The sequence below is a fragment of the Delphinus delphis genome, chromosome 7, assembly GCF_949987515.2.
Source record: "Delphinus delphis chromosome 7, mDelDel1.2, whole genome shotgun sequence".
Lineage (NCBI taxonomy): Eukaryota > Metazoa > Chordata > Mammalia > Artiodactyla > Delphinidae > Delphinus > Delphinus delphis.
Genome location: NC_082689.1, coordinates 71,168,665 through 71,181,139, shown reverse-complemented (window position 1 = coordinate 71,181,139; position 12,475 = coordinate 71,168,665). Strand labels below are relative to the sequence as shown.

At 39.6% G+C, this 12,475-nt stretch overlaps 1 protein-coding gene across 2 annotated transcripts in view; it reads right to left on the bottom strand.

Annotated features, from left to right (window-relative positions):
* The window catches only part of ITGB6 (integrin subunit beta 6), a 67,861-nt gene extending 58,912 nt beyond the window's left edge, over positions 1-8,949 (bottom strand). Inside the window, exons 1-4 of one of the 2 annotated variants that reach the window (XM_060016700.1) lie at positions 8,874-8,949; positions 8,047-8,126; positions 5,256-5,460; positions 4,396-4,642 (exon numbers count right to left, since the gene is read on the bottom strand). In XM_060016700.1, the coding sequence (XP_059872683.1) occupies positions 4,396-4,642; positions 5,256-5,460; positions 8,047-8,126; positions 8,874-8,934 (593 nt within the window). In that variant the 5' untranslated portion in view covers positions 8,935-8,949. Of the gene's footprint in view, positions 1-4,395; positions 4,643-5,251; positions 5,461-8,046; positions 8,127-8,873 lie in introns of both variants that reach the window. The other variant, XM_060016701.1, reaches the window with a different exon arrangement.
* Positions 8,950-12,475: the final 3,526 nt, after the last annotated feature.

Sequence of the window (12,475 nt, the reverse complement as noted above, 5' to 3'; positions counted from 1 at the left end):
GAAGTAACTAGAAAATTAGAACTTCAGAAAATTATCATCTGCCACCCATGGCTTAACGGCTTCCCAATACTTCAAGATTTATCTGATGGGATTAATGATGATATTAACAAATATGATTTTTTTAGATATTATATCATGAAATTTGGAAGATCTACATAACTCACTGAAACTTCATTTTCCAAATAATCAAAGCATTATATTACAAAACCACATGCACACACACACACACAACACACACACACACACACACACACACACACCAGTAAAAGAGCGATTCAAAGTGCAAAACAGACCAATGGTTTTTAATGTAACAAAATATGAAGTTCATTGATATTTTTTCAGATTCCACATTGAAAATAAATTTACCTCTTGTACAGTTTGAATGTAATATCAAAGAAGAATGTCTACAGTTATTGGAAAAATCTATTAACTGCTTCTCCCTTTTCCACCTATATATCTGTGTGAAGTTTGACTTTCTTCATGGAATTCAACCAAAACAAAGTATTACAACAGATTAAACGGAGAAGCAGGTATGAGAAGCCAGTTGTCTTCTTTTAAATCAGATATTTTAAGAGATTTGTAAAAATGTAAAATAGTGCCACTCATCTTGTTAACTTTTGTTCTGTTTTGGAAAATGTAGTTATTATTCCTAAAGGTGTGTTATTATAGTAATATGCAGTGTATTTTTCATTGTAATTATTAAATAAATTGATAAATAATTATTTTTATATTTTCTTAGTTTTACATTCTAAGACACTGAATATTGATAGATATAAAGCTCTTTTGGATGTCTTAATTTTTAAGAGTGTAAGAGAGTCCTGAGATCTAAAAGTTTGAGGACCATTAGATAAAAATAACTAGAGAAAATAAGTGTTAATGAGAGAAAAAAAATTAAAACTGGTTTTGAATGTCTGTTATGTTCTGAGCCTATTCAGCTCTCATGATTAGCCCAGGAAGTGAATATTATTATCCTCATTTATAAATGAAGAGATGGGAGCTCCAAGGTTATGATTTAAGCCCAGGTCTGGAAAACGCCATGCTCTTTTCTCTTACCTCTCATTGCCTTTGTACTAAAGAACATTTTATTCCATAATTATAAGGTTTGAATTGATCAAAGGATTGACTTCTGTGTTTGGTGTTTGGGTTCTTGGTGTGTAAATGTGTGGCGAGTGGAATCTGGACAGAGAAACTGGGAGAATTAAGGGCGTGATTAGAAAGGAAAACATATAATGTTGCAGCAAAAAAGAACTCATTATTTATAACTTTAGCTAATGGTAAATTTTGCCAACAAGAATAAAAGAAAAACCTCTATGAAATAGGAAGATGCTGACCTTTCAAGAGCTCAAATATGTGATCCTCCTTTGGGTTCCCGTTCACCGAACCCTGGGCAGTGCTCTGGCCTTCCTTTACCCCACTCTGTTGGTGTTGATAGTAGCTACCACCTACTGAGAGCTTCATGGTCAAGCCCAATATCAAATGCTTCCTTTCATTACCTCACCCACTCCTTACAACCCCTCTGTGTGATCGGTATTATTATTCCAAACTAAAGCTCTGAGAAGTGAAGCGGTTTCCCTAAGGTGACATTATGAGTGAGCAGATGAATGGTTACCTGGTAACATGGGTGTATTCAAGGGATCAATGGAACAGAATAGAACGTCCAGAATTAGACACACATACAGTCAATTGCTTTTTAACAAAGGATATGAAGATAATTCAATGGGGAAAGGAAAATCCTGCTTAACAAATAGTGCTGAAACAATTGGATAGTTGCATGTAAACAAAAGATAGACCTAGACATTTTCCTCATTCCAAACAGAAACGTTAATTTGAGATCATAGACCTAAGTGTAAAAGCTTCAACCACAAAGCTTCTAGAAGAAAACAGAGGAGGAATCTTTGAGACATTAGGATAGGCAAAGATGTCTCAGGACAAAAAAATACACTAATCATAAGGCTAAAAATTGATTAACTGGACTTCATCGAAATTAAAAACTTGCTTGACCAAAGACATTGATAGAAAAATAAAAATACAATCCACTGCCTGGGAGGATATATCTGCAAAATATATTTGACAAAGAACTTTTGTCCAAATATACAAAGAACCTATACAATACAATATTAAGAAGAAAATCTAATTTTTAAAAATAGGAAAAATATTTGAAAAGATACTTCACAAAATAAGATATGAGAATGGGAAAAAAATACATGAAAAGATGTTCCACATCATTTGTCATTAGAGAAATGCAAAGTAAAGCTACAATGAGATACACACCTATTAGAATGGTTAAAACTAAAAAGACTGAAATTACCAAGTATTAACAAGGATTTGAAATAAATGGAACCCTCACACATTGCTGATGGAAATGCAGAATGGTACATGCACTTTGGAAAACAATTTGATGGTTTCTTAAAAAAATTAAAACTATACTTATCATACAATTCAGCAATTCTAATTCTAGGTATCTATGCAAGAGAAACAAAAACATACATCCACACAAAGACTTATATGCAAATGATCATAGCAGTATTTTTTCATGATCACCAGAAATTGGGAAACAACCCAAATGTCCATCAATAGATGAATAAATAAAGTGTAGTATAATAAATTCATACAAGGGACTATTACTTAAAACAAAAAGGAACAAACTACTGGTGAACACAAAATCAGGGAAGAATCTCGAAAACATTATGTTGAGCAAAAGAGCCAGGCACAAAAGGTATATACCATTTTTTCCATTCATATGAAATCCAAGAATAGGCAAAATCAATCTAACTGATAGAAATCAGAAAGTGGTTGCCTCTGGGGAAGCAGAACTGACTGAAATGGGGCATAAGGAAACTTTGTGTGGTGATGGAAATGTTCCATGTCATGTTTTAAGTGGTGCTTACATTGGTATATTCAACTGTCAAAACTCATGAAACTGAACATTTCTGCTGTGTGTATTTTAGTACCTGTCAATTATACCTCAAGAAGGGGGGTTGGGAACAGATATTATCTCTGATATTTGCAACCAAACACAATTCCTAAGAGTTGCAATCAGTGATGAATTCTTTTCAAGGTCAAAATATTTTTTGGGCTTCCCTGCTGGCGCAGTGGTTGAGAGTCCGCCTGCCGATGCAGGGGACACTGGTTCGTGCCCTGGTCTGGGAAGATCCCACATGCCGCGGAGTGGCTAGGCCCGTGAGCCACGGCCGCTGAGCCTGCGCGTCCGGAGCCTGTGCTCCGCAACGGGAGAGGCCACAACAGTGAGAGGCCTGCGTACTGCAAAAAAAAAAAAAAAAAAAAAAAAAAAAATATATATATATATATATATATATATATTTTTTTTTTTTTTCTTCTTTTTGCTGTCAGATTCTAGTTGGGAACCGCATTGAAATGTCTTAAAACGATACTATAAAAACTGTCTTCTATAGAGATTGATTCCTTGGGTGTATACTAGTGTTCAAAGTCAGTGTACGTTTGGAAAGCCATTTCACGTGTATACTATATTTATAGGAGTAAAGGGCTTGGCTTTGGACAAGCCCAGATCTTGGTACAGATCACTGATTAGTTAGGTGGCCTCAGGCAAATTACTAACCTCTCAGAGCCTCTGTTACTTCCTCTGAGTGTAGGGATGATGAAGCCTGCTTTGACCTGAAGCTATTATGAAGATTGAATGAGGTCATCCATGTAAAATCTTTAGCATAGGGTCTGGCACAGAGCAAATGGAAGCTCTTTTTCAATAGAAGGATATCAAATAATTTTATTTTGACCATGTCATTGATATGTACAGGTAAGTCATCTCAAAGCAACTTGCCCTTGACCATCACCTGGATAATACATGGTTTTAGTAGCCGATCAGAGCATATTATAATGGAGTCATTGCCTAATTTCCTAATGAATTTGACAACAGTGAAGGCTACAAAGGGCTTTTCCAAGCAATAAGAGAAATTCACGTCTCCTAAAGTATATCAGAGGTAGCTACAAAAGCTGTTATTTTGGCTGCAATCATTGGAGTGGAGACACGTACTCTGAGAAAGTGTGGGTTACTGTCAAATAGCCTCAGAGAGTGGTGGTCATTGAGGATAGAAGGCCTCTGAGGGGCTGGGGAAGGGCTCAGGCCAGTGGAACCTGCAGTGAAAGACTTGGTCCGCTTGTCTGCAGAGCACAAAGCCAAATTTGTCACAGACTGACCTCCGCAGCGAGACAGATGCTGCAGATGCTGTGAGGACCCAAGCTAGAACCAGGTATTAAGTTGACTTCCCCTTGGCTCTGAAAACCTAGGCAACTGACAGCTGCAGAGATCCAACCGGATGGGAGGGAACTGCCAGGCACTTAGCAAGCTCCTACAGCTCAGAGCAGGGCCAGCTCTACAGGAAATCAGTGTTCAAAGATGCCAGAAAATCATTTACTTACCTGCAAGGGTTGGCGATTTCTTCTGGTGTTGTTTTCATAAAAGGGGAGATGGGTTTTTCTACAAAAGAGCCGAAGCCCAGTCTAAAGTTGCTGGTTAATTTAGACATCTCCTTGGAAAGCAGGGAGCCTAGCTCTTTGATTGTGTTGAGGTCATCATCCATGGAGGCCGAGAGGTCCATGAGGTAATACAAGTCCACCGGGTAATCCTCGGTCTGGCGAACTTGAACTTGCAGAGTCTGTTCACTGCCTGCGACACCCCCGCAAGAAAAGCAAATCATAAAAACACATGGAGACTTCTTTGTGACTAGGCAATCCCTGGCTGTTTCATTTCAATAAGAACTTACTGAAGATACTTACAAATTCATACACTGTGTGGTAAAGTTTATAAATGAACACACCCATGAAAATCTTTCAGCAGTGAATTTAGAGTAACTGAAGGAGGTGAAAGTTAGGATATTTTATATCTCCTTGGGAGAACTAGCATCCATTTAGATGGAAGATAAGCTGAATTTTTTTTGTGTGTGTGTGGGTTTAGAAAAGAAGAAAATAAAGAGGAGTTTAAAGCTACATTACAACCCTTGAAGAAATGTGAGGTAAGCCTTAGCAACATTTGAGTAATTCAGATGGTTACTATTAGATAAGGCTCTTTTTGGTAACACATTTGGAGTGCAAAGTGACCAATGTGAATAAAGAAAAGTGTTAGCCTAGCAACTCTCTATTTCCTTAAGAATGGGAAATCTGAGTCATCACAAACAATGATATGTAATATGGTACAAGGTGTATTAATGGAATAACAGTATTACTACATGTGATGTTAGATTTATTTACATGAGCCAGTGAGTGTATAAATCATAACATACCTGGTCTCAGTTTAAGAGCCAAGTTTTGAGGGGCAATCTGAACGATGCTGGAACTATTTTTCTGTCTGCCTACACTGAGAGGCTTATTTATAAGTATTTCTACTTGGGAGACAGGGTTTTCGATGAAGGTTAGTTGACATCCTTTAGCTAAAAGATTTGCTGGAGTATCACACCTTTCTCCAACTCCAGATAGATGGGTAAAATTCTAAAAAAAAAAAAAAAAACAATAAAGAGAAAAAGATGACAATAAAGACAAAAAAAGAAGACATTTCTTATGATTACTTTTTGCTTGCTTTCTAGTTAGGCATCTTGTCATAGTATACCATATCCCCACATGCCTGACATTGATTGTAGGTCTTAAGTTATAGCAGAATAACCAGAGAATTCTGCCAGTAAAATTGAAATTTCCTTTAATTGTATTCAGGAGAATTCACTTAACAGCTTTCTTTTTTCTTTTTTCCTTTTCTTTTCTTTTCTTTCTTTCTTTTTTTTTTAATGCTCACTCCTTTACAACGTCTCCTGTGCTGTGACCAGATCCTTGAAATAGCTGGGTCATAGAGTTGACATCATCGTGTGAATTATCTGTTCAGGATAACCTGTAGGTTTGTGGAATCCTGGGACTGTCCAGACTCTCAGTGTGTCTATTACCAAATCCAGTGACAAAGAGCTTTTTCTGTGGCTTCCTAAAGGGCAAAGATTGTGACATCTCCCTATCTACTCTCTGTCCCAGTTTAATTTATGGATATATTTACCCTTCTATTACAGTATTACTTCACTAAAGTTGACCTCTTGGGGACTTTAAACTCAAGGTCTTAAAGTGTTCCAGTTTAAGGTCTTTTAGAAATTTCTCCAACATTTGGATGTGGGGAAGGGAAGGGAAAGAGAAATTGTGTAAAAGACTGCTTTTCTGTGTAGGACTCGGGAGTTTCCCAGTTCCCCTCTGATCCACCTGGGTATCTGGAGGCAGTGAGGTGAAGTGTTTTCAGGCAGAAATGTGGCCATACAACCCTGGAACACCCAGAACAGAGAGATGCAGTTGAGAGAGAAACACCTATCTCACCTAATAGCCACGGCTGCTCTAGAGCAGCTGAGGCTCTGGGCAAGGTTGATCTTGGGGCCCGTTGATTCTCATACTTGGAGAGAAGCAAATCAAGCTCATATTGTTTTTCCTCATTCAGAATTCTAAGCCACTCTTCCTGTTTCACCAACTAAGAAAGTTACATTTCTTTGGAAATTGATTTTTTGAGAATATAATGTGTTATCTATCATCAAGGCATGTGTATATTTGAGGCCTTAGAGAGAGGTAGCAAATTCTGTAACTTCCCATGATGCATCCAAAGCAAACCATGGCTTGACAAGACCTCAGAATCCTTCTTAACACAGTGTCACTGCTACCCCCTATAATCACTCTATCTGCCAAAAGGTCATAGGCAGTGTTAACCCTGGAACCTATTTTCTATCTGCTCTAAGCAGAAGCCTAATTTACTTTTTGCTCCAGCTGTCTCTACTGATATCACTACTTCTAACTTCTACTATTTGTTATACCAGTGTGACCTCTCAGAATAATCTGGCCTTCAAATTTGATGAAAATTTGACTACGGAGTATTATCCACAAGCAAAGCTATCCACAGTAACTTAAAAGCCTCTCTTCAATAAGTGCTAAAGGAGCACGTAAGTGAAAATTCTAGAGATGGGCATTTTGTTAGACTGATTTGTTGTTTTATGTCTCTATCATGAAACTAACATTGACTTCTTCAGAGAGTCAATGTCAAAAAATGTGGGGTTTTCGCTCTTTGTATATTCCCAAACCTTCTTTTGATACGTGAGCTCCAAATGGCATAACTGTCTGCCCTTCTGCTAGAGCCCCCTCCGCAGAGGCGATAGCGGGGGAGTGAGCTGTGTCTGTACTCCGGTCTGCGAGCGCCTCCACGGACACATGTAACCGAAATGTGGGTTTTAACAGTGACAGCCTGGACCTGAGTTAGGCGACCAGGTTTGTTCCCCTTGAACATGCTACTCAATTCTTGCTGAACTTGGCATTCGTATGGTTGGATTTGTGTTTAGATTCTCTTTATGAGATTCAGCAGAGAACTGCTTTCATTCCAGAAAGAGCTAAGGCAGCTCCTTCTTACCAGGAATCATTTACAGTTTGCCTAGTCGTGTCACAGGAGACACTGATTCTGGATGGCTTGTTATACATTCCCCAATCCCCTTCTGCTACCTTCACGTAGTTTTCAGTTTGATCAGATAAGGAATGTCTGTTTCGGGTTTTGTCATCAGTGCGGTACAGAGTCACCAAGCTCGCATAGTTTTTAAAAGAACTGGATAATGTCTGAACCGTAAAGTTTACCCCAAGCCTAGAACACTTCCCTCAGATCCTAGTAATGATTCAGAAGGGATGCTGGTCCACAGATGGAATACAACTATGATATTGAAATCAAATGTATGTTTGAAAATTATCAACTTCATGATCTCTGGTTACCCAGAGCCTCAGCATTTTACATGTAAGCAATTAGAAATGGCTTTAACATCAGAGGAGGCATCAGGTTAAATAAAGAATCTTGAGTTACGTATATTTCAGAACACTTTGACATTCACTCTGTCCTCAAATTGCTTTTGAATGTAATCACACGAAGGACACTTGGAATCACAAACGCTTACATTTTCCTTTCCTGATCTGTTTTACTTCTATAACCCTAGAGAAAGCAGGAAGCTATCAGAACACTCAAGGATGGAATTACCGTAAATGTAAGTGCACTTTTTACACACAGGCTGAGGTCATTTGTTTTACCTCCTGAGAACACCAGGCACACTGAGGTCCGATGAGTAAGCAGTCCTCACAGGTCTCTGCATCCCCCATGGAACAGCCACCTGTTTTTAAACCCAGCAAAACACAAGGGATTCAGCACACTCTCTGCCACTCCATTCACGAGATCTACGGCTCTTAAGGTACTTGAACAAAACAATACCAAAATTCATTTCTTAGTCTTCAAAGATCAGTCCTCAAGACGAGAGCAATCCATAGTAAACTTCATATTTTACATCTATCACGTTGAAAGCAGGCATGTCTTAGTAGCCAAAAATAATCACGCTCTTTTTTCTTAAAATATGAAAATACCTTAACGTTCACAAATACAGGATCATCATATTTATCGTCCTCATTCAGTATCATCCCCCTTTAACTTTTTAAAAATTATTCGTACCCATTAAAGAACACTTCTCTCTTAAATGTACTGTATTTTTATTTAAAAACTAAGTCTCTTTTCTCTCTCAAGGTTATCACTCTCAAGTGGAAGGCCCTGTTGTATAATAAGGTAGCTAGAAAAGTTACCAAAATGGTTGTCACAAGAGTATTAAGAAGTCCTCTTGTGCAGTAGTGCTGTTTAATTCTCTCATTAAGGTGCCCATGCAACCTTTGTATTTATTTATCTTAAGCCCGGAGCGTTCGCTGTGGGAACAGCCTTGCGGCTGCCTGTAATTTGTTAAAGTGTTCGTTCAATGGCAAAAGAGCAATTGAACAGATCAAATAAAAAATGACTTCTGATCTAGTTTCTGAATCACACGGCAGGTTTGTCAAGCACACTACGAAAGCAATATATTGGAGAGCTAAAGTCTTACCTTGTACGTGATCATTCCTTCCTAGAAATAGAAAGAACAGGCAAAGCAGTTCAATCCCCATCCGTTTCAGTTCTCGCTGTGCAGACAGATTAAAAAATGAATTACCTTCAACATTACAAGACTAAAGCTGAACATCGTTAAAAGTCTTTCTTTCTTGAAGTGTAAAATTGTAAATACTACTTACACTGCTTTGAAAAGCAACTTGAGATGTAAATAAAAAAGTTTTCATTAAGACTGAAATGAAAACAGAAGCTACCTGGACAGGTAAAGAAGAAAAGCTGTGCTTAAGAGCAACTTCAGCATGATTTACTTCCTTGTTCTCCTTATAAGGAAGGCAGGTGTACAATCACCAAGAAGGTGGGGAAAATTCATTCAGTAGAAATTTTTGTGTAAATTCTATTAGTCTCTCTGCATCCTAGAGAAAGTTGACACCTTTAGTAAAATATTGATCGATGAAATGTCAAAAGAGCAATTGAAATATGATCTAAAGTTGTTTCTAAAATAATTATAATTTAATGTAAACAATAAAGATGATAAATAAAACACAAATATGTAAGTTATGTATAAGGAGGGTTTAAAAAATGAGCTAAAGGAAAATACCTGAGATTTTTATGTTCCATTGTTAAATCCTTTCAGAGAATTGAGATGAACTCTGAAAAATAAAAATCATTATTTTATAATTTAGAAGGCAGTCTAGGGAAAGCAAAATACTGTGTTCCCTTGTTTTTTAAGTTGGATGAAAGATATTTTTCCATAAGTATAAAATTCCTATTTAAATGCATTATTAGAAAAAATATAATATTTCAAAATTAGTCTCAGACAATAACAATGGAAACAGAAACAATGGAGTCCAAGATACTGAATCCCTCTCCTCCGCATAGCGACCAAGTTCTCTTTCTCATGTACGGTCCCTGCTCCCAGCTCACTACTTGGCACATAGAAGATATTTATTTGTTGAACAGAAAAGTGACACTTTAAAATACAACAATCTATGGCTAATTTCAGGAGTTTGATTATGAATTTTTCCTAATATTTTCCAGACAGTGTTTGGGGTTTGCAGATACTGCAAACAAATATTTATTTCGTTGCTCTCCAAACTGCTTGACCTTAGACAGGCTTCTTTGTGGCTTGCTTATGTCCTGGGAGATTATCTTTTAAAGGTATATTTCTAGGCAAGCATGTGAAACTTGTGAAGAGAGAAAACTAATTATAGTCTGCTCAGGTTCTTCTCAGAAAGCTATGTTCAATTTTGAACTCCATCATACACAGGAATCTGCAAGAACATGGCAAGAATCCTTCAGAGAGAAACCAGAATTATTAAAGCCTTGAGAGGATACCTTTTGGGAGAAAAATACGTTATATGAAATCAGTTGATTTAGGTTGAAGAAGAAAGATTAAGGCACAGATATCTGTGTCCCTCATATTACCCCTGGTTAATACTGGTATCCTGTATTAGCTGTCATTCATGTATTCATTCATTCATCCATTATTCAATAAATATTTATTGAGCGTCTACTTTGTGTTAAGTATTGTTCTAGAAGCAGAGGATATGTCAGTGAACAAAGCCAAGCTCTTGGCCTGTGAAGTATATATTCTAGGCTGGGGAACAGACAGATTCTTAAAATCAGGCTGTCCCAAGGGCTATGAAAAATGATAAATCTGGGTTCAAGAGGAAAGAGGGGGGCTTCCCTGGTGGCGCAGTGGTTGAGAGTCCGCCTGCCGATGCAGGGGACACGGGTTCGTGCCCCGGTCCGGGAAGATCCCACGTGCCGCAGAGCGGCTGGGCCCGTGAGCCGTGGCCGCTGGGCCTGCGCGTCCGGAGCCTGTGCTCCGCAGCGGAAGAGGCCACAGCACTGAGATGCCCGCATACTGCAAAAAAAAAAAAAGAGGAAAGAGGGGTAGGAAGGGTGTGTTGTTTTACTAGCCTACGTACAGACTTCCACCCCAGCCCTAAAATCCTAGTTGTGCTGCTTTGTTTCCTATCTGTCCTCAGTCACAGCCCCTGTGATGCGCACTCCCTCCCCTACCTCCAAGGCTGAGCAACACCATTTGTGCTGTCTGGAGGCGTGTGCTTCTTCCTCATTCTTCTCACTTGGCTGACTCAGCTCTCGTCCAGGTCTCAGTACAGACATCAACGCCCTTAGGGAGACCTTTTTGGTCTCGCCAGGCCTCCCTTCCTGTGGACTTTCCCCAGGATGGCCCTTTGCAATGTGCTTGTAGTTGCCAAGATCCTTGCCTCTCTCCCCCAGTAGACTGTGAAGTTCTTTAAGGCACTGATTTATTCAACAAGTATTTATTGAATTCTTTACTATGTCTCAGGCAGGGACAGTGTCTCAGTTATCTTTCTATTCCCAGCAAGTCGCATAATGCCAGACTTTGTAAGTGGTCAATTAATATTCATCAGCTAAATGGATACATTTTTTGTCTTGGCTGTCTAGTATTTTACCTGTGCCAAAGCAGCAACTCCATGAATATTGAGTAAACAGATGTGTAAATGAATAAATGGTTTTAGAAGACACGCAGTGAGCACAGATAGGAGAGAGGAAAGACGTCCCCTGCTTGCGTTGTGAGGAAGCTGAGTAAAGACTTAAAATGCAGGGTGGAGGACAGGGGCAGAACTGAAGAGAACATACAGTCGAACAACGCTACAAGAAAACCTCCATCCACTCTGTTTTTATCTTGGCACCACCGTGGAGAATCCATGGCAGGTTATTCGGCGCAGGGGAAGTATTCTGGCTTCCCGAATACTTCCTGTGGTGTTGTGGCCCTCTCCTGGAAAGTACCCATCCATGCCCCCGGGGGTGCAGGGAGCCCTACTTGTTCCATAAACTGGCCAGCGCTGCATAAACCCGCCCGAAGGAAAACGCTGTCCCCTTAGCCAAGCCAACCAGATTAATTACCTCTGTTTCTGTATATATACGGAATTTAAACTGGGAAATACAGACTAAAACTGGGCTTCAATAATGGGAGCTGAAGCTGGCAGAGAGAGGACCTCAGGTGGAAGGAAAAGTGAGACCTCTGGAGTGAGTCCATACTAGGAAGAATCGGCAGCTACGAGGAGACAGAAGCCCGAGGCAGAGGAAATCTATAACGAGTAGACAAGGGGGTGGGTTGAGCGTATCACTAGTCAAAGCAGCCGAGAAGGGCCCCTGAGTCACATGAATGGAAAACACTAGAGTTAGACCCACAGACTTACTTTGCCGAGGGGAAGGAACACGGCCCAGGCCGACAGCTGCCATGATTCCAAATGCCCTTCCAGATTGGATCTTTCTGAGGCCCGGCCCTTCCTGGGTTTCCCCAGGATCTTGTCTCTTGGAACAATGTGTATTCTTAGAACAAATTCCCATTGCTTATGGGTTGTTGAGGGTGTCTCTGTATTTCTTAAAATCAAGAGATCCTAAGTCACACCATTTAGATTTTCAGACAGGCTGCTTGGGCCCAAAGGATAGAATCCTACCATCCCAAATGCTCAGAGCCCCAGCTGGGGACTCTGACTCCATCTGGGGGCCAAGACGTCTGAGCTGAGGCGTGGGTGGGATAGCAGAGCACCACACAGCCCAGGGAAGCCACGTCGCCTGCACTCCTCTCTTCAGCTGCCTTCT